This window comes from Danio rerio, chromosome 3, assembly GCF_049306965.1.
Source record: "Danio rerio strain Tuebingen ecotype United States chromosome 3, GRCz12tu, whole genome shotgun sequence".
Lineage (NCBI taxonomy): Eukaryota > Metazoa > Chordata > Actinopteri > Cypriniformes > Danionidae > Danio > Danio rerio.
Window position 1 is genome coordinate 27,597,151 of NC_133178.1, and position 22,144 is coordinate 27,619,294.

The 22,144-nt window shown below is 34.5% G+C and overlaps 3 protein-coding genes across 4 annotated transcripts; 1 reads left to right on the forward strand and 2 right to left on the reverse strand.

Moving 5' to 3' along the window:
• Window positions 1-82: 82 nt before the first annotated feature.
• Window positions 83-6,101, reverse strand: si:ch211-76l23.7. The gene is made up of 8 exons (NM_001346280.1): window positions 5,904-6,101; window positions 2,895-3,047; window positions 2,675-2,825; window positions 2,478-2,595; window positions 2,200-2,362; window positions 1,992-2,096; window positions 534-611; window positions 83-433 (listed from the first exon to the last, which is right to left on the reverse strand). Exons 1-8 carry the CDS (start codon window positions 6,085-6,087, stop codon window positions 330-332), a joined length of 1,056 nt encoding a protein of 351 aa, NP_001333209.1. The 5' UTR covers window positions 6,088-6,101; the 3' UTR covers window positions 83-329.
• Window positions 6,102-9,196: 3,095 nt separating this feature from the next.
• On the forward strand, window positions 9,197-18,551 carry alg1 (ALG1 chitobiosyldiphosphodolichol beta-mannosyltransferase). Its single transcript, NM_199867.1, is given in 13 exon segments — window positions 9,197-9,487; window positions 9,664-9,741; window positions 9,832-9,935; window positions 10,017-10,165; window positions 13,857-13,946; window positions 14,375-14,485; window positions 14,668-14,789; window positions 14,876-14,914; window positions 15,506-15,565; window positions 15,792-15,902; window positions 16,673-16,787; window positions 16,858-16,933; window positions 18,189-18,551. Coding segments are annotated over 13 exon segments (1,467 nt in total). The 5' UTR covers window positions 9,197-9,213; the 3' UTR covers window positions 18,327-18,551.
• eef2kmt (eukaryotic elongation factor 2 lysine methyltransferase) lies at window positions 18,521-21,678 on the reverse strand. Of its 2 annotated transcripts, none has more exons than NM_001430946.1 (8): window positions 21,478-21,678; window positions 21,332-21,394; window positions 21,169-21,249; window positions 20,995-21,096; window positions 20,594-20,727; window positions 19,043-19,215; window positions 18,744-18,893; window positions 18,521-18,661 (listed from the first exon to the last, which is right to left on the reverse strand). In NM_001430946.1, the coding sequence occupies exons 1-8, from the start codon at window positions 21,562-21,564 to the stop codon at window positions 18,561-18,563; spliced, it is 891 nt and encodes a 296-aa protein (NP_001417875.1). In that variant the 5' UTR covers window positions 21,565-21,678; the 3' UTR covers window positions 18,521-18,560. The 2 variants fall into 2 exon arrangements, with proteins under 2 accessions (NP_001417875.1, NP_001006058.2); NM_001006058.2 differs by having other exon boundaries at window positions 19,043-19,278.
• Window positions 21,679-22,144: the final 466 nt, after the last annotated feature.

The window sequence follows — 22,144 nt, forward strand, 5'->3', positions numbered from 1 at the left end:
TGAAAGTGCTTATTATTGTTTTATTTAATCAATTGTACTGTGCTGCTTCTCAAAAACTGAATGAAAAACTAAGACACTCTTCATTTAAAATTTTTTAATTTAAAGCTCATAGAAGAACTATGACTAATAATGCACATCTTATCAATATTTCAGAAACCACATTTGAATAGGAACAGAATTGAATACAACACATTCTTTGAACATAACTGTTTAAAATGGTCTACTTTTTTTTATTTAAATGACAGTGCTTGAATTTGGTGTCCATGAAAGTGTGGGAACCCTGTCCACAAAGCATTTTAAAAAAGATAATGGAATTCTGTGTATGGCCCTTAAATTATGGGCCTCTTCGTTATGTCCTGCTCTGAAAGGTAAAAGTTGAGAAAACCTCCTAATGCACTCACTGCAACTCCTGTCATGTGACTTGAGCAGCCATCTATGAAAAGAAACAGTTTAGTTTTAGACTAAATACATCTGAATACAGTAACTTAATAATTCTTCAGTTTTTATGTCTAATGTCAAAATCAAAGACGCACCTGTCAGGGTTTTCTCCCTTCTTTTCACCCGTTTGTGTGGAGCGTCCAAAAATTCCTCAAAGATGTGAGAGATGTCCTCTGAGGAGGAAAAGCATTATGAAGCTCATTTACACCCATGTGGCAGAATGTTTTTGCTTTTTGTTTAACGACAGACAAAAATGTCATTCAGTAAAAAAAATTTAATTATAATTTAAATTATACATTTTAAATTCCTAAACTTTACCCCAGCACCACAGCGGCGCAGTGGGTAGCACAGTCGCCTTACAGCAAGAAGGTCGCTGATTCGAGCCCCGGCTGGGTCAGTTGGCATTTCTGTGTGGAATTTGCATGTTCTCTCCATGTTGGCGTGGGTTTACTCCTGGTGCTCCGGTTTCCACCACAAGTCCAAAAACATGTGGTACAGGTGAATTGGGTAAGCTAATATTGTCTGTAGTGTATGTATGTGAAAGAGCGTGTATGAATGTTTTCCAGTGATGGGTTACAGCTGGAAGGGCATCCGCTGTGTAAAACATATGGTGGATAAGTTGGTGGTTCATTTCGCTGTGGCGACCCCAGATTAATAAAGGGACTAAGCTGAAGTCAAATGAATGAATATCTATATTGCACATCTGTATTCTGTATTATTTGTAATTTAAGTAATATATATATATATAGATTGTGTATGTTCTGGTCAACTCTTGTTTCATCGGTTATAAAAAGGTATGGCACTCTCTTTAAAGCACTGATAGTACTAGCTTGTGACTAGCTCAAAGTGATTTTATGTGCATTGAGACATGTCATTATTCTTCTCTTATTCATTTCTACAATTTTTAAGAGACCCAAATTAGATTAATTATTTGTCAACTCTGTTATCACGCTATTTCAATGAAATTTCTCCTTCATTTTTTAGACACAATAGGATAAAAAAAACGTGCTTAAAATTCGGTTTTAAACAAGTCACATGGTGGTATCTGGTTTGAGCTCAAGCACAAAATGGTGGCAAAAGTCAATTTGTTTTTGTCAACTCTGCTAGTGGTTTAAATAGTGTAACAATAAGTTAGACAAAAATAAGCAACATAATCAAAGTTTCCCTATCGCATTTAAGTAGTGTATTCAGTTTATTGTAAATTATACGTTCATGTAATTCTGGTTTAAGGAAAATGAATGGAAAATGCTTGAAATCTACCTAAAATTCTAAATATATCATGTATTTGAAATCACATATTCTTTTATATAGTTTAACAAATACATCTCAAAATAGTTAATAGCTTGATTAATTTGACTAATTTTAACTTTAAATGATTAAATGATTTAAATGATTAAACTATTTACTATAGTTTGACATTTACTATTTTACTTTAGTCATATTATTGCAGTTAAATATTATTTATGTATAAAAAGTCACTTTTGTTCGTTTTAGTTTGACATGAACACCAAACCGGAACTTAAGACTTGTATGTTTAACATTCTTTAACTCACCTTCTTTGCCAAAACAACCCGCTTCTTGATCTTGCCATGTTAAAATTGACTGTAGCCAGTCCAATTTATAGAAGTCTGAGAATCCTACTAAACCGCATAGAAGAACTGCAAAACAACAAACACATAAAAAATACAATAAACTAATGTGAATTTACAAGATGTGGCCAAATTCTCCATTCATTTGTTTACAATTCTACCACATACTAACTGTTTTCTATGAAGATGTCTTGCATTTGGCCAGTGAGACTGTTCTTGAAAATATCCTGGTTGCTTTTCATCATATTGGAGCAGAAAATCCTCTTGTAATGTCCCACAGTTATGTTGACACGAGACAATCTTAGGTCCCCCTTTAGCATTTTGGAGCACCCTTTCTGAGGACACAAGCATCATGCTGAAGACATTTATTACACAGTATCATCTCTTTTCTCAAAACAAGGTAAACGGTGGTTTGTTTAAGCTTTATGAAGAGTAATAAGATTTAATTACCATTGTTCCTATCATGAAGTACAGCAGCTGGTGAGACAGGGAATAGTGTGGACATCCAAACTGTGTCATTGTGTCTCTACAGGTCTTAGTCACAATACATGGGGTTCCATTGTCTTTCCTTTTAGCGAAATAACAGTTGTAGCATTGACTATGATTGTATTGATGATATTTTTAATTTTATGCAACAATCTTCTCACCAGGTTCCTAGAAGGAAAGTCATGCACTTGTCACTCATGTGTTCATCATAGCACTCCATAGCCCTCACCGAGGTATAAACCAGAGAAGGGTCAGTGGAGCTCCATTCACCAGGCAGGGACCAGAAGGAGCTGTCCAAAATGGGCTCGAACTCTGCAGGGGAAACAGGTTTTCATTATGTCATTAATCTAAAAAGTTTTCAATCTGTTTAAAGAGTTTTACCTTTGAAGTATTTGGGGTCTGTCTCCTGAAGGGTGCTGGCCGCAGTAGAAAGGCTCTTGCTTAGTCTCTTCAGCATGGAAATCGCAGCTGCGCGCTGAGAGAGACTGAGAAAATCTGAATGCGGCCAAGTTCGTGTTGCCTCCCGCAGCTGTGCTGAATTATATAAGCAGACAGAAGCTTAATTGTGAAACACTTTTTACCTAAAATTTTCAGTTTAGTGGATTTCGAATGGTCTGAGCCCCCCTGCGATTAAGCGCTGTACCATTTAATAAGACAGAAAATAAATGTTAGCAGTCTTTAAATGTTTCTTTTCATAAGCAATTACATTTTTGTTGTTGTGACAAGCCATTTTCACCGTCACAAAAAAAATAAAAATGTCTGTTTTTAGTATTTTTATCATTTAAAATGCAATAGTTTAAACATTTATTTGTCTTAAATTAAACTGTTGTTTTAAAAACTGCTTTGTTATGCCTTTAACTGCCTGCTCTACCAAATGGTTGACCATGTTTTGACTGTTTTCAATAATGACTGTTAAAGTCATTAAAAGCATGACTGTTTTAAATAATGGTTTACACACACAGCATTGTTGGTTTACAAAACAATCAAACAAACACAATCCTGTTGCACGACTACATTTGATTTTGGTTTTATTGTTAAAAAAATATAAAAAAAAAAACTTTAAATGAGAATCTGAAATATTTAATGGCATACTTCAAAAAGTAAAGGTGATTTAGTATTCAGAAATGTTTTATTTCGAACATGTTTGTAAATAAATTCGTTAAACACTTTATTTTTTCATAGTATACGTTAGGGCTGCACAATATATTTCAGCATTGATATCACAATGTGATCATTCACAATAGTCACATCACGAGCATTCACAATGTTGAGTCTGGATTATAATTCATCATTTGCATGCGTATTTGATGCCCGTGACTGTATAATTCAATTCAATTCATGTTTATTTCTATAGCGCTTTTATAATGTAGATTGTGTCAAAGCAGCTTAGCATAGAAGTTCTTGTAAATTGAAACTGCGTCAGTGCAGTTCTCAGAGTTGAAGTTCATTTCAGTGTGGTTTAATTTGTACTGCTGAAAGTCCAAATACTGAAAAGCAAATCCATCGATGCACAGCTCCACAAGTCCCAAACCAAGCAAGCCAGTAGTGACAGTGGCGAGGAACAAAACTTCACCTATTGACAAAAGTGAAGGAAAAACCTAGAGAGAAACCTGGCTCAGTTGGCCATTTCATCTCTGGCCAGACTTCTTGTGCAGAGCTGCAGTCTATAATGTCCTTAAAAGTATTCGGGCAAAATAAATTGTACCATTTGTAACTTTTATTGATTAATTTTATTTAATTATTTTTATTTTTATCATGCAGTTACTGTACTTTAATACCGTTTGACTCGGAAAATGATAAAACACTTCATTTCAATTGTATATTTTTCTTGATTGTATTTATAGATTGTTATGCAATAAAATACTCACAACACATGCAAATACAGAAATGTGCTGCAAATAGCACAACGAAAATGTGTCGGGGGACCCCAAAAATTTTATGGATTGTTTATTAGATTTTATTGACATACATTGGTACTGCAGAATCATCCCAATCAATTTAATATTATAAAGTCTTAATATGAATCTGTATTCATATTGTAATATTTATTGCAACATAAAATAAAAATATCACAATGCTAGATTTTTCCAATACCTTGCAGCCCTAGTATATGTATTAAGTCCGGTACTTTTACCATAAACCAATATATCAATCATTTGGTAGAGGCAGATGTTTTAGAAATTATAGGATGTGTTTAAAAATGCATTGAGTGTGTTTACTAGCCCCGTTATGAGGTAAAGAAATGCAATCCAATTTTTGTTCTTGGTGGGGCAGTAAAAGAGTTGATTTATTTATTTTTTTTTTTTTGCCAAATCTCATAATTGGACTATGATGTGATTGCCTCAAGCATGATTCTGTAAATCACATCTAACTTTATAACTGCTAATTAGAGGTTAGCTAACAATAGAAAGGTTAATAAATGACACAAAAAGACGGACCCTTCCTTTGGTATGACAAATATATAATGTGTAATGGGACACAGAGTGACAGATGTGATGGTCTTTAAGGGTCTTTTACGAAGCATTTGAAACTATTAAATAACATTTGTCGAACTCCTTATTAATCTCTTTCTCTCTTTTTGTTGGTCGAGCGTGAATGTATTACATTTTTAAATATTTAGTGGTGATAAAGTTTTGATATTATTAGATCTGTGAAAGAATTAAGGCTAATTATGGATGTATTATTATTATTCAATGTCTATATTGTTTGTATCTAATTTGAACGTTCTTAGTTGTTCGACATTCAAGGTTAAATAAAACCCATTATGTAGGCTAATACGGTTTCACTTTAAAGGCATTTCTATCCTGTAGTGTAAAATATTGTCAAAAACAGCATATTTGGTTAAAGAACAGTTGTATTTCAGTATTTTGACAGCAAATTTGTTCTTGTAACCTATATCTTGTTGGAAATGTCCAACGTCATGTCGAAAAATGTTGATTAAATAAATTATAGTTTTAAATTAAACAAACAACACTGTAGCTATGTCTCTAACAATAAATCTAAATCTTATTATAGACATGTTGTGCTATTGCATGATGGGGTAACGACAAGTGCGCAGATCAAGGGAATACATAACTGCCAGAAAAAATGCCAGAAATTTCGCTGATTTATTTTATTTGAAACATCTATAATGATAACTGGATGTGGTTAGACAACGGTGCAAATAAGGCTCTAAATAGCAACACTGGCTGCGCCATGAATATTATACATCTGAAAATGATAAATGGACCTAACAAATTTCGTTAAAAAAAACGGTCCTCCCGAAAGTAATTATGTCAAGATTTTTATTCTATACATATTATTCGACAACATCGACCTATAAAAAGTTAAATAGCCTTAAATACAGTGAAACAAGCGCATTGTAAATTCAACATTGACATAAAAGCTTACCTTGTAGTATTATGTATCCAACAACACCGTCCAGGTTTATGTTACTGCCCTGCATGTCGAAGTAAGTGATTCCCTTGGATAAACTCATAAGAATGTTATCAATCACATCCTGGTTTGATAAATCGATTTTAGACGAGAGAACAAGAAGCATAAATAACGGATACAGCATTTTAAGAGACTTCATACAGAAACAATAACAGGTAGAATACAGTCGTTAATGAAAAAGTAGGCTCCAGATATTTTTGTCCCCCCGTGAGTAGAAGCTGCACGGCATAGCAAACCACATCACGTGACTCGGTCTCGGTCCGAATATGATTTGGGGAAGTAGTATGGGGTGCCACATAGTTTGAACATTCTTTTGTTGAAGAAGCCGTTGTTTCTCATGTACCGCGGACAGTTCTGTCATCTTTCTTTCTTTCCTTCTTTCTCTCTTTCTTTTTTCTTCAAAAGACAATTATTAATGCCTGTTAGTCTTTGAATGAATGTTTTTGAAATAACATTTCTGATATTTTGATTTTCTGATTAAAAATAACTATGCTTCGGTTGTGTAATATTATACATCTATATATTCATGTGTATGTTGATACTTGTTTTTGTAGGCATTTAATTCATACACATGTTTTTAAGACACTTTTCGGTTTACTGTATTGTAATCTTGCAACCACAGGACAACGGCACCAGTGCGCTCACCACACACCATCTATTAGTGGATTGTAGAGACAGGGATTTATCAGGCCCGTCTGCTATGCCACTGGTTACATCCCTACTCTTTTATGAGAAGTAATGACCACAGAAAGTCAAGAACTTAGTTTATTGTCTCAGCCAAAAGACAGTGCTCACTAACTTTCAATTCAATTCAGCTTTATTTGTATAGCGCTTTTACAATGTAGATTGTGTCAAAGCAGCTTCACATAAATGGTCATAGTAACTGGATCAGGGTAGTTCAGTTTTTAGTGTTTAAGTTCAGTTCAGTTTAGCTCAGTTCAGTGTGGTTTGAAGTCTTTTTTAAGAGTCCAAACACTGAAGAGCGAATGCATCGATGAGTTGCTTTTCAGATCCTGAACCATGCAAGCCAGTGGCAACAGCGGAGAGGGAAAAAAAACTTCACCAATTGGAGAGTGAAGAAAAAAACCTTGAGAGAACCAGACTCAGTTCGGCACGACCATTTTAATTTCTCCACTGGCCAAAAGTCTTGTGCAGAGCTGCAGTCTCAGCAGAGGAGGCTGGAAGCTGGCCTCAGCGAAGACTCGTCTGTCCCTGGAGCGTGACTGGAATCAGTCTCATGCTCTCCACTCCCCCATGACCAACAGCGCAGCAGCAGCAGCTCAGGATACGGCCTGGTCCCGGATATTGACACCTTGGGATCATCTCGTCGCTGGTCTTGGGTCCAATCAGTGACTCCGCACAATCTGAGGACCTCGGGATGAGTATCCCCAGGTGGAAATGGAGAATAAAGAGAATAATTAGCGTAGCTGCTGTTAATAGTGTATATAAACAAGATGTAGAAACTTGTGTGGAAACCCACTAAGTGATGCATTGAGTGTATGCTTTACTAAACAGATAGGTCTTTAATCTAGTTTTGAACTGAGAGAGTGTGTCTGAGCCTTGGATGTTATCAGGTTGGCTATTCCAGAGTTTAGGAGCCATAAAGGAGAAGGCTCTACCTCCCTTACTCGACTTTGCTATTCTAGGTACTAGCTATGTTTCCATCCAAAAATGTGAATGAAATGGATGCGCAAAACGGGATTATCGCACACAAGACGTGCATATAAATCAGCGTTTCCATCCAACCAGTCAAAGCAAACAAAATGGTCACTTCCTGATTAAATGGCGGCAAATATCAACAGTAAATATGAAATTTGCTGCAGTAGGAGAAGCTGCGTCAATCTTTTCTTCATTTAATAAATGACTTGCGCCTTAGAAGGCAATCCAGACACTTGTTGGTGTCAGACGCAGAGCACAGACACTCTTGATTCTGGAGGAAATTAATAATATAATAACACTAATACTATCAGTTTCCATCATAGTTTATGCGCATCTTTTCTTATCGAATAAAAAGTTTATCCTACTCAGTTATGCGCATGTTTTTTATGAGCATTTTCAAAATTTATGCACATCATGGTGTTTCTATCAACCTTTTTTTATGCACATATGCAAAACGTGCATAAAAATAGGTTGATGGAAACATAGCTACTGACAGTATAGTGTCCCCTTCACTTTACTGGGGCATTAAGACTCACACAGACCACAGGTGGAGCTCCCCCTGGTGGCCTCACTTACACCACTTCCAACAGCAACCTAGTTTTCCAATGTGGTCACCCATCCAGGTACTGAAAGGCTCAACCCTGCTTAGCTTCAGAGTGAATGACTAGTCTTGGGCTGCAGGGTGATATGGCTGTGTATTGAATATGATATTGTAAAAATGGTCTATAAATACAGTTAATTGTGCTATTGTTTATGGCTTTATACAGAGAACATTGCTCGTTTTGGTCACTACTTTATTTTTCATATTTTTGTATTTTTATATACATTAAATTTTCATTATGTGCAAGCCTCTCCTGGAACTCTGACAATCGAAATAATAAACTTTGAAGTCATTAACTGGGTCACACTTTATTTTGATGGTCCGTTTGTTGAATTTAATTTACATTGCTTCTACATAGCAACTAATTCTCATTAGAATATAAGTAGACTGTTTGGTTGGGGTTGGGGTTAGTGTAAGTTGACATGTACTTGCAAAGTTTCTTATAGCCAGTTAAATGTCTGTTGAAGGAGCAGTATCAGCAGATAGGCTATTAAACAGACAGTCTACTAATACTCAAATGGACTAAAATAAATTCTAACCATTAACTGTATAGCCTACTTATATGGAATGAGATTTGTTTATTTATTAATCAATCAAATAAGATTTTTGACAATAGATTTTTTTCTATGCAAACAAATTATGCAAATTACAGCATTTTATTTTTAGATTAAAATCGTTCTAACAAAACATTTTATTTGCAATTTTTTATTATTACAATATACTCAGTTTTGCTCTCAAACTTAATATTTATGATTGAATAAATAATAAACAAATCTGACTCAATACACTTATATCTTAAATCTCTATATACTTATTACTTTATAAATCTATAACTCTATATGTTATTAATTCTATATACTTATATCTTACTTAAATCTGAGTCTATGTACTTCAAAGCCATTATTAGCATCACAGTTTGCCAATGTAATTAAAAGCAGGCGCGCAGTTCGTGTCTCTTTAAATCTCCTGCCCTACATTCGGCCACGTCATAATCAGGAAAACACAATGGCGGATGCCAATGCGGCAGTAGCTGTAGTGACAGTTTCATTGGTTCTTTTAGGACTTTTATCGGGGCTAAGCGTTTTGTGGTCTCTTCTGCCGGTCGCTGTAGTGGTGCTTATTTTTGTACTAGCCAGTGGACTAAAGGGACGAGATGAACTTGCCCATTTGAACGTTTGCGTGCTGGTGCTGGGAGATATCGGGCGCAGTCCTCGCATGCAGTATCATGCGCTCTCTCTCAGCAAACATGGATACAATGTCACCATAATTGGCTTTCTCGGTATAACTATACATTTTATCGCATGCACTTCTTCGCATCGTTTGCTTGTATGCATGATTCAAGTTCCCATAAGAGAAACCCCTATGTCTGAATCATACTGATGATAAACATGCGAATCACTTCAGTATGCAGTGCTTGATTATAGAACATCTAACACTGAGATCTTGTTCATGTAGGAACTAAACCTCATCAAGACATTCTTGAAGATGACAGAATAGACATTCTTCCCATTTCAGAGCTAAAGGGGCTAACAGGTAATACAAATACTCTATAAAGATATGCACAAGCACAACCATAGAAAGTCATTTTGATATAAAGAGCGTTATCTGCGTTGTGCCTTTCAGTTGGCCCCAGAATTTTCAGGTATATTTCAAAGGTGATACTCCAGTCTTTCCAGCTGCTCTATGTCTTGATGACGATTGAAGACCAAGGCTATATTCTTATGCAGGTATCGGTCTCATGTATAAAGTGACATTTCTAAATCTAATGGTGTCATTCAAATCTGAAGTCGTATTTGTGTTTTCCGAAGAACCCTCCTGGACTGCCGGCTATAGCGGTGACATGGATGGCGAGCCGTATCAGGGGAAACCAGTTTATCATAGACTGGCACAACTATGGATACACCATAATGGCTCTAAGTCATGGGGAAAATCATTTAATTGTTAGGTTGGCAAAATGGTAAGTGAAGCACATTATGTGAATTTTGGACGTTTGACAACAAATCTGTAGCCGTTGTCAAAGAAGTGTAAGGAACAAGAGATCAGAGGAGTTTATAGACTGGGTTATTATTATTAATAGTAGTAAAACTGTATTGTCCTTGATAGTAAATTAGTTATGGGCATCACCATATTGCTGCAGACATTCCATATAAATAAAACTAATGAAAAATCCAGTGATTACAATAATTATGATGCTAATTAAGGTAAACTCTTGTTAAGTAACCCCCCTGAAACTGGTACAAAGGATTTCTTATATTTTTTTCAAGCTACGCTCAGGGACTCTAATATCTCCAACCAGAGGGAAGCAATTCATAATGTGGAAACAAAAAATTAGTTGGATCATTCAGAATAATTTCCACTTGATTGAGGACACAATTCTTGTATAAAACTTGAGGATTAAAATATTTGTCAACGCAAAAGTGAAACTTCCATTATTATTTACTCACATGTTGTTGCAAACTCCTGAGCGCTTAGTTCATCTTTAATAATCAAATTAAGATATAAGATAAAATAAATTCTTTAAATTTGAAGAACTCCCAAAGTGACAATATTGCAACAGAAACCAAACTGTTCACAATATTCTTGTGGAATGCCCTATTTTTAATGTTACCAGAGAACGATTTTTATCTGGAGAGACTTAAAATGAATTATTTTCCAATCCGAATCCTTTCAGAATTGCACAATTTTTATAAACTGTAAAATTTAAAAAACTGTTTTAGATTTTTTTATCTTATAATATCATTATTCATTAATTTTCTTTTTGGCTTAGTCCCTTTATTAATCAGGGGTCACCACAGCAGAATGAACCTTCAACTTATCCAGCATATGCTTTACGCAGTGGATGCCCTTCCAGCTGCAACCCAGTACAGGGAAACATCCATACTCACTCGTTCACACTCATACACTATGGACAATTTAGCTTATTCAGTTCACCTATATCACATGTCTTTGGACTGTGTGGGAAACTGGAGCACCCAGAGAAAACCCACATGAACACGGGGAGAACATGCAAACTCCACACAGAAATGCCAATTGACCTAGCCGGGACTTGAACCAGCGACCTTCTTGCTGTGAGGCAAAAACGCTACCCGCTGTGCCTTATTATTATCATTTTCAATGTATTTTTCTATGTATTATTTTTTGCTGTTGACAAATTTTAACTGTTAAAATATGTTTATAATAATATTTGTGATATTTATCAAATGTGGTAAACTTGATCAGTTTTTTTTTTTTTTTTGACAAGATAGCCAGAGAAGCTGATATGGCAATAAACTCAAAACCCAAAATCTAACAAAAAGTGCTCATAGGTAGCTAAAATAATATGTCGGTGCTCTTTGAGAAGGGGATTTATCAGAATAAACAACAAAAATCAGTCCAGGGCGCTGGAAAAATGTCAAAACATTTAAAAAAAAAAAATTATATTTCATTTTTTATTTTAAGTGCCTTGGACTGATTTTCTAAATTCAAAACCCTCTCTCTATCATTCATGCACAACAGCGAGCGTGACGTTAAGTGTCCAGAAAAGGAACTAAAACAGTCAAAACTTTCCATGTTCAACTAATTAAGCTCCAAAAATATGTTTGTGTCACCAACAAACTGTAAATGCGACTTCTCATGTCTATATCTTCTCTTCCATGTCAGGTAGTTGATGCGCTTTTGCTAATGAACTTGCCATTAGAGTCAGCAGTAGAACAAGCAAGCTCCATCGTGCCTGTATTAAACACAATGATATAATGCGAAAGACATGGCCAAACAATTCTGTAGTTTTTGTTAGTGTTCCTGAAGATTCATATGATAACAGTTGAACCACTGAAGTCACAAAGAATGTCTTGACAATGTTTTTGTTTCATTTTCTGGACTTTAAACCAGACTTGGGCAGGGTTAAGGAGCTCTCACATTTAATTTAAAATGCCTAAATTTGTGACTCTTAAGAAATTGGAACTACATGAGGATGAGTAATTTCCAACAGAATTTACATTATTGTGTGAACTACAGTAACTAGGACTGGGCGATTCGGCTTAAAATCAAAATCTTGATTAATTAAACATGTTAACTTGATTACAATTAATGAACAATTATTTTATTTATTTACTTATTTTTACCTTTATAGTTCACTAATAAGCTTTGTACAGTAAATATGCGCACATATTATAAGTGAGATTTCTAAATGAAGGGTGCATTACTTGATTTTAAAATAATTGAAGGAAACACACATCTACTATCTACAATGTTTTTCATATTAAAAGTAGAAAATGATGGAGGACGAAACCTGCAAAAACAATAAATAAATACGCAAATATATAAATAAATGAGTAAATAAATCCATAAATTCCTGGATAAATAAAAATAAACACGCAACTAAATAAATAAATGTATATAAAATCCACAAATTCCTGCATTAATAAATATATAAATAATTATTGGTGCAGGCAGGTAAATAATTAAATAAATTACACAAATGTTGGGAACTAAATACGAAACTACATTCAAGAAATAATTTACTTTTTATTTTTATTTTTAATTTCTAAACTTTCAGCTTAGCATTTTCTTATTCCCCCAACATTTGTGTAATTTATTTAATTATTTACCTGCCCGCACTAGTCATTATTTAAACATGTATTTTATTTATTATTTTATATACATTTATTTATTTATTTACTTGCATATTTATTAATTATTTTACTTATGTAGGAATTTATGGTTTTACTTACTCATTTATTAATATATTTAAGTATTTATTTATTTATTCATTGTTTTTGCAGGTTTTTTCCTCCATTGAAAATAAGCATCATCTCTCCTAAATAAAATACCTCTTGTATATCCTGTAAATAATAATTTAAACAGTGCATTTCTTAATTCTTCTGTAAACAAATATTTTAATGTAAATGATCATTTTATTGTAGTAGAAAATATGCCATCTTAAGGCATTTCTGACACAGCTTCCAAGCATCCTCAATGTAGTGCAAAGGTGCAACGTGTAGTTACAATTTTTAGTGAAGGCTACGCCGGACCATACCCTTGTGTTCGACGCAGAAGTATAAATTGGCCTTAACAGAGCATGGTCACGTTACTCGGTAGGGAAAGTAATTGAAAACATTTACCTGGAAAAATTATGGGTTCTGAATGTTGATTCCGATTACTTTTCGATTAATCGCCCAGCCCTAGAACTAACCATTTAATGGCCACTGCAAAAAAAATTTAAATAAGTAAGATAACATTCTGCCAGTGTCAAATGGTTTGTCATAGTTTTTTTTAACTATTTTCCATTTTCTTAAGTACTAATATGAGCAAAAAACCTGACGATGCAGTTAGTGTGACGACAACAAACTGCCTTTTTTTTTCTGCACATTGTAACTTTCATTTTAAGACAAGCTGTTCAAGAGGTTATATTTGTTAGCAAAGCAATATTTAAATTCTGCTTGTATTGTAAATGCAGGTCGCTATCATCAAACGTACCACAGATTAATGATGTACAACTGTGGGCTAGTCTTGACTGTAATACAGTCTAGTATTAATGACAAAAGAGATCCCTGTGTTAATTACAAACCATAAAGGAATATTATAAATCATACAGCGCGCATAAATAGTTTCTTAAGGACACTGGGATATAATGGCCCTTGAGAATAATCCAACCTTTGTTTTGTTGAAAGGTACGAGAAGCTATTTGGATGTCTCTCGGATCACAACTTGTGTGTCACTAGTGCAATGAGGGAAGATCTTTGCAAGAACTGGAATATTGAGTATGTATAGAGTTCATGTTTTGTTTTCATTACTATCAAATAATTAATACTGAATAATTTCGTAAGCTGCGGTCACACTAGAGTTTGTGTGTGCGAAATTCTGTCGTAAGCCTCTGCGAAAAGGGGCGGAATTTAACAAGATTATTATACATTAAAAAAAGTGAGTGATTGCTCTGTTTTAAATTTCTGTACAGAGAGGTCATGTATTGATCTTTGATTGGTCTCACGCAGTCAGGTGTTGCGATTTCGCAGGTCAGAGTTCATCAAGCTTGAACTTTGCACCGCAGCACCCTGCAAAACTTGACGCATGACCCCGTGTTTCCGGTCTGACACATTTGCGTGCGTATGAATGGAAGTCTATGGGAGGAAAAGCCCAGTGTGACCGCAGCTTTAATCAGACGTGCTAATTATTTGTTTTGCAATTATAGGGCAACCACGTTATATGACAAGCCGCCCTCAATATTTCGAGAAACACCTTTGAAACTTCAGCATGAGCTGTTTGTCAGAATGGGCAGTGCTTATCTACCATTTAGGCCTAGGTACCTATTTTCATACCTTTTGTGTTGTAGTATAAAACATTTTTAGAGAATATAAAACCAGTCATTTATGTCTTTGTCATTTTATGTACTAATAAAATATATATATATATATATATATATATATATATATATATATATATATATATATACATATATATATCATTTTATATGAATTATTTCAGTTCTGCTGTCACTAAGGAGTACATGGAACTGACAGCCTTCACAGTGCGTAACACTCAGACAGGAGCCGTGACACGCTCTGCTGGACGACCTGCTCTGCTAATCAGCAGCACCAGCTGGACTGGTCAGTGCCACATACACTGAGCTTGACACTGGCTTCATTCTTTAATTGAAGTGTCCTAACTATTCACTATTTACTTTCTCTAACAGAGGATGAAGACTTCTCAGTTCTGTTACAAGCACTTGAAGGTTATTGATTTTTTTTTATCTATTCAAGAAATTTAGCTTATTTTTAACAGATACTATAAATTAGGCATAATTAATAAAAAAAATCACAAATACAATGTTTGAATTGTGTACATAATTGTTCAATGGTTTGGGAGTCAAAAAGAAAAATATATATATTTTAGCACAGATGCATGGCTTTTTAAAAGTGATGTCAAACAATTAAATCTATCCAATTAATATTGATTTAAATATTTAACTTTATTAAATAATCATACACAACTGTACATTGAACAAAAAATATGTATAAAATAATTTATATGCAGTATCCTGTTTCCTACATATTGAACAGATTAGTTGAATGATTGTGTAACACTGAAGACAACTAATGGCTGCTGAGTGCTGACAATTCAGCTTTGCTATCATATTAATACATTTTAAAGTCATTTTAACTTGTGAAATGATAATTTTTTTTATATTTACATGTTATTTAAATAACATTTTGAGCACACTTTCTCCACTCGTCCAGGATTCTGCTACTAGTACTACATTTATTTTTACACTGGAACCGAATACACTTTGTAATCTCAGTATTTTATTTCTTTCTTTCAACAGAGTATGAGAAATTTGTTGAGACCGAGAACAGACTCCCATCGCTGGTTTGTGTGATTACAGGTACACACTATGAAACTTGTTATACCATTTTGAGGGACGTAAACAATAACAATAATTATTAATAATCCTAATTTGTTTCCTGTATTACATTTTGAATTAAGATATGATTCAATTGCCTGGTTACAGTTAGGAAATAGTTTGGGAACAAGCAGGAAATGTTGATGGACCTGTGACATCGCCACATTGAAATGGTCTATATATATAACGCTTTGATTTGTCAATGCAGGGAAAGGTCCTCAGAAGGAGTATTACAAGAAACTGATTGACTCTAGAGAATTTCATCATGTCAAGATCTGCACTCCATGGCTGGAAGCTGAAGATTATCCTGTTTTACTTGGTGAGAGGATGCAATTAACTGCAAAATCAGGGGGTTCTGTGTGTCTATAAGCCTTAATTTCTACTAATACTTGAGAAGATTTTTAATCACAGCAGTCTTAACTGAAAAAAAATCATGACAATAAATGTTTCCCTCATTCATTATCTTCATTTAATTTGATCTTTGAAGTGCTGGTAATGCAAGTCATTGTGTATCTTGAAGTTAAAATTTAATAACCAAAAAGATTTATTGTTTTCACTTCAAAATGACTTTCATAATCACAGAATATAACCTAGAGTGCCTAAAATGCACATATTTATTGTTGTTGTTATTTGTACTTTATTGTCCCATTTCTAGGTAGTTTAAATATGCATGACATGGCCAAGCAACACATTACAATATAATAAATAAAACATAAAATTTCACATAAAATTTGACAACAGCCTACAATGTTACATCTCTGTTAAGTAATACAAGTCATCGACGATCGTCTTCCTTTAGCTAACATGTTGAAATTATTGTGTAAAATGCTTAGCATGAATTTAGCTTTGCTTACAACAGTTACTTCACATCTCAACTTTTACAGCGGTCTGTACATTTTGATTAGACAGTCAGATTTTCATATCATGCTGTAATATCATATTTTATCAGACTCAAAAAAACAAAAGAAAAACAGACTGGTTGAACAGAAATAAAATCCTCTTATTTACCCCAGATACCTTTCTCTTAAAAAATAAAATATATAGCCTCGTTATCTTGCTATTTTTTTGTGTGTTTTGTTTTGTGCACAGGTTCTGCTGATCTTGGGGTCTGCTTGCACAAATCCTCCAGTGGTCTTGACCTTCCAATGAAAGTGGTCGACATGTTTGGATGTTGCCTGCCAGTCTGTGCCATACACTTTGAGTGGTAAGACTGTGAGATTAGTCTGTATAATAAATGATTAAAAGTCATCTGCTCATTATCTGTATTTTGTTAGCTTGCATGAGTTGGTGAAACATGAGGAAAATGGGCTCATTTTCAAAGACTCCAGTGAGCTGGCTGAACAATTAAAGGTAAGTCATCTGCTAGTAAAAAAAAAAAAGAAAAACTTCCGAAAACAGATGATTTAATATTTAATTTATTTTAAATTCTTCCCAAGTTTGTTCTGGAAGTCTTGATCTATCCAAGATTTAAAAAAAATAAAACACTTTACGTTTCTTCAAATATACACTGCAATAATATTATCTGTGTCTGAAATTGTGATTTAAAGTACAGGGATAACCATTATCACTAATTCATTTGACAATTCATTCATAATAACCATATATCTGTGTACATGCCTTAAGTGGCAAAAAATGCATTCTGTGCCTTTAAGATTTCTATATCCCTGTTTATTGTGATTACAATTGGCCTACCCCAAATAGCCAAATGCAATGATGGTTACTTATAAGTGTGATCAAAATATTGTTTACATGAGGTGAAATTTAATCACAATATTGCCAAAGTCCCTTTATAATCTCATTATGAGGATGCATGCAAGCGTATGTTTTAATGATGCCATTGGTTTTACTCTATCAATTGAAGCTAGGGTTCTCATCCTTTTTATAGTGACGAGTGAACAGCATCATCGCAACATAAGAAATACTCTACCAGGCCTCAGTTAAAACTGCTCTGTTTGAGTGAACGATCCATGTGGTGTGCAGAAAATAACAGTGTAATAACTTATGCTCAGATTATTTTAAATGGATAGTTCACCTCAAAAACATGAATTTCCTCACCATTTACTTCTCTTGAACATAAAACAAGAAATTGTGGCAAATGTAAAAAAAACAACAAAAAAAAAACAAAAAACAGCCATTGACATCCATAGTAGGAACAAAAAAACATGATGGAATGGCTAATTTTTTTTTTTGTTTCGCACCATTCTTCAGGATATCTTTCTGTTCTCAACACAAAAAAAGACTTAAACATTTTGTATGTACAACCTGATCATGTCTATTTTTGAAATGGTAATTATTTCTTTCGTTTACAAATGAATTCGCTTCACATTATTTGTTGTTCTACATTCATCCCATTACATTTGCCATTTATTGTACAGATTTAAAACCGGTTTAAAATCAGACACCGGAATTTTACATTCAGTTATCTCATTTATTTCATATGAATTCCATATGACCAGGTAGCCAGCAAAAAAATTATATCGAAGTCTTTTTGTTTTATGTCCACTTTTTTCTGTTATGCTAAAGGAAAATGTATTGTAAAGCTTATGAATCTCCTATTAAAGTTAACTTGACAAGCGTTCACAGCTAATTCTTGCAACCTCTTTAGCTTCTGTTTTTAGATTTCCCTGGTGATCAGGGGAAACTGGGCATCTTCAGGAAGAATCTACAGGAAAGCAGGCAGCAGCGATGGGATGAGAACTGGGACCAAAACGTTCTGCCACTTATTAAAGAGCACTGTGACTGACCGTCAAAACCGATGGGATTCTGTAGCATGCTCCCAAATCCTTTGACAAACATTCACTAGAAAGTTACTGTCAGGTATTCGCACAGGGTACATTTTTAAGCTAACTGTCCCCACGTCGGGACAATCAGCATTCCAGCAACGCCAATGGGAAAGACTTGAATAAGAGAATAATAAGCACACTGTCACTGTAAATATTATGTAAATAAATACTTTATTACAAAGGAATTGATTTTGTCATACATATATTTTGATCATTTCTATAGTGGAGGCTCGGTTGTATGGAAACACTTGAGTAACAGAATCTTTCATGATGACATGTCTCAGTCCAGCCCTTTCTGCATATAAATAAAAGAATTAGGTTTTAATCAATAGTGCAATTGATGAGAATATACTGTATATTAATAACATAAAACCTACCTAATTCTTTCTTAAAGCACTCGTATGTCTGTGGGTTGCGTACAGTAGATGCAACGTAAACATCAGGATGGTTTTCTTCAACCTTACAGTTCAGAAGTCGGCTCAGAAGTCTCACCAAACACGCAATTATATCAGGATCATACACCACATCTGCCCCAAACAAATACGGTAATGTTACAAAAAACATAACTCTGTACAAAACTAGACATGATTCATTAAAATTCAATTAAAATTTATATAAATCATAATTGAATCTTCATTGTTTGTAATACAGAAGATATTCCTGGGATTTGTGTCACCTGCAGCGATGATTGTGTTGGCCTGTATTCTTTGCAGCTGCTCATCTGACACGTTTTCCCAGTCCAGTTCCTCCACACTGACGCCGTCACAGTTAGCTAAGCAGTTTGTGATGTTGTCCTTCAGCCTCTGGAGCACAGTTTGATGGCAGTCGCTGAAGATGTATTTGGTTAGGCTGCAGGACCGACACAATACAATGCCAGTAAGTCCAATTCCACTACCCAGTTCCAGCACTGTCCTGTATCATCAATGTACAAAAACACAAATATACATTTTTTTGTATAGCTGCATGTTAATGAAATATTTTAAATTCAAGCGATTAGCAAAATTAGAAAAAGAACATTGCATCTGAAAGTTCTAAATTACTGCAACGTTCTGAAGTAGGAAGGCATTAAGTTTCCTGAGAGACCTTCTTCCGATTTAATTTAATGGTAGATGTCCTACACTGCCTTTTATAGCCCCTAATCCTGTTACATTTCTAATATTTGCACTATAACAGTAAACAAGGTATGTCAACGCACTGCTTAAGTGTGTAAATTTATGTTTTTGCTACTATTTTCCACTTTTTAATAGCATTTATAGCAAGAAGTTAGTATTCTAGTAGGCAAATACTGTACTTCCTTATTCCTCAGTCACACTAAGTTTGGGCAGGTGAACTCTTTTGTATGGGGCTGTGAAAAGAAGTGGGATTAAACAAGATGATTAGACATTTTAAAAAAGCAAACGATTGGTCCATATTTTACATTTCTGTACAGAGAGGTCATGTTTTGATCTTTGATTGGTTTCACGCAGTCATGTGATGCAATTTTGCAGGTCAGAGTTCACCATGCTTGAACTTTGCAACACAGCGAACTGTGAAATCTGTCGCTTGAGCTTGTGTTTCCAGTCTGTCGCATTGGCATGTGTATGAATAAAAGTCTATGGGGCGAAAAGTGCAGTGACCTCAGCTTTAGTTATCGCCAAAGTACTCCTTTCTTGTAATTGATTTGTACATGATCAAATTGTTAGACTGCCTCCAGATTCACTGCATGATAGGATAGCGAGTCCTAGCGGGGCAACAAGGTTTCAGACCTAACCAAGATAATAAATACATTTCAATTGATATCAAGTAGCGGTGTATGCATTAATCATTTGTACATTACAGTTCAGATGTTTGGGTTTAATTTTATTAGTTTTTAAGTTGCTTTAATTTGTTTATTCAAAATACAGTAATTGCTCTATAGCCCGTTTTGTTTTTTTAACATTATTACTACAGTTTTAAGTCACACATGAGCTTTAAGAACTCATTTGTCTGCTGTGTGGAAACATCTTACTTTAACAGCTTAAGTGACTTAATTTTTGTGGAAACTGCAGTAAAAAAATAATAAAAAAAATAATAAATATATATATATATATATATATATATATATATATATATATATATATATATATATATATATATATATATATATATATATATATATATATATGTTTTTACTCTCACTTTTTATATACATTTCTGAACACAAAGCTCATAGGTAAAATGCTAAATGGTTGTGAGGTGTCAGTCGTACTTGTTTTTGAAGATGTGTGCATTTTCCAGAGTCCATTCAGCAAGGTAAAGGGCAGCTTCCCAGGTGACCAGACCTGTGGTGCCCTGAGAGATGAGGGCCACATTCTCTGCTAGACTAACAGCATCTCCTGTTGGCTGTTGAGAATTTTTTAAAACGTGTATATATGTTAAAGATAAAGTAAGTTCAGGTGGTTATTATCGCAGAATAATGCCTGACAGGCTTATCGTTGTGTAAAACTGAAGGGTTTATCCTGTGAAAACAACCGTCCTGCATGTTCATCATAAAATTTGTTACTCAAATACTTGCCACACAATATGAAAAAATGTACACAAAATATTGTTCTGAGCTGTAATAGTCTATTAATTATTTAATTAAACCAGTGCTAATGTGATCTAACTTACTAGTAAGTAGGTTTTGAAGCACAAGTCCTCCTCCTGAGCACACATGACCTCACCGAGAGCCTCATACAGTATATCCAGAGGTTCAGCAGAGAGCTTTTCTTGCTACATAAAAATAAGTCATGACAATAAGGGGGGAAACCTGTACACAATTTTATCTCTGTAAATGAAACTTACCCTTTTAATCAGTTCCGTCAGGAAACGTCTTCTGTATTTTAAAGAGGGAGGATTCTTGACACAAATGGGATGCAAGCATGTCTGTAAAAAAAGGAAATCTATATAAATAAAATCTAAATGATTTGATTGTTCTATCAAATAACTTACTCAATAGCTTGTTTACCTTATGAAGGATGTCTTCTATAATGTCTGAAGTATTTGAATTTCTAATTTCTTCGTCTAAATGCTGTAAAAATAGTGTGTTATGTTATTTATGGAACTAAAATGTAATCAATATCTTAAATCAACGTTTGAGGAACCAACACTTACATCCCATGGAAATGTATTTAAAAGACTCATCGCGAGGAAGTTTACTTGGAATCTGTGAATGATGTCTTTTCTGGTTTTGTGTTCCATTTCTTCAGCTTCTTGTACTCCCACTGGATTTATATTGCTCTTCTTTTAAAACCGTACCATCATAATAGTTTACACTACGGAAGATGCATGTGTGAATTTCTTCGTGTGTGTCACTCCACATATTATGTGGATGCAGCGCCACCCTCCGGTTTGGTTGTGCATCATCGTCGATTTACGCCCAAGTGGCTCTGCAGTGAGTACCACTTGAATTTATATGACCGTAAAACACAAATTCAGGGCCCACGCTAATCTCTGCAAGTAGATTATGTGTTATAAATGTTGTATACAAGCTTATGATTATGTAATGTGTTCTAAAAAATAAATTTTCAATTGCATTCCATTTTCAAAAAGCTAATTTTTTTCAATATGACCTTTTGCATACTCGTTTGTGAGGTGTGATGAAGATTTTGGCACCCTATAGGACTTAATAAACATGGCCACGCGTCGTTGTTAGTCAGCAAGCCTGTACTATGCATTTTTCTTACTATGTATTAGGATTTCCTAGTACTGGGTTGCAGCTGGAAGGGCATCCGCCATGTAAAACATGCTGGATAAGTTGGCGGTTCATTCCGCTGTGGCG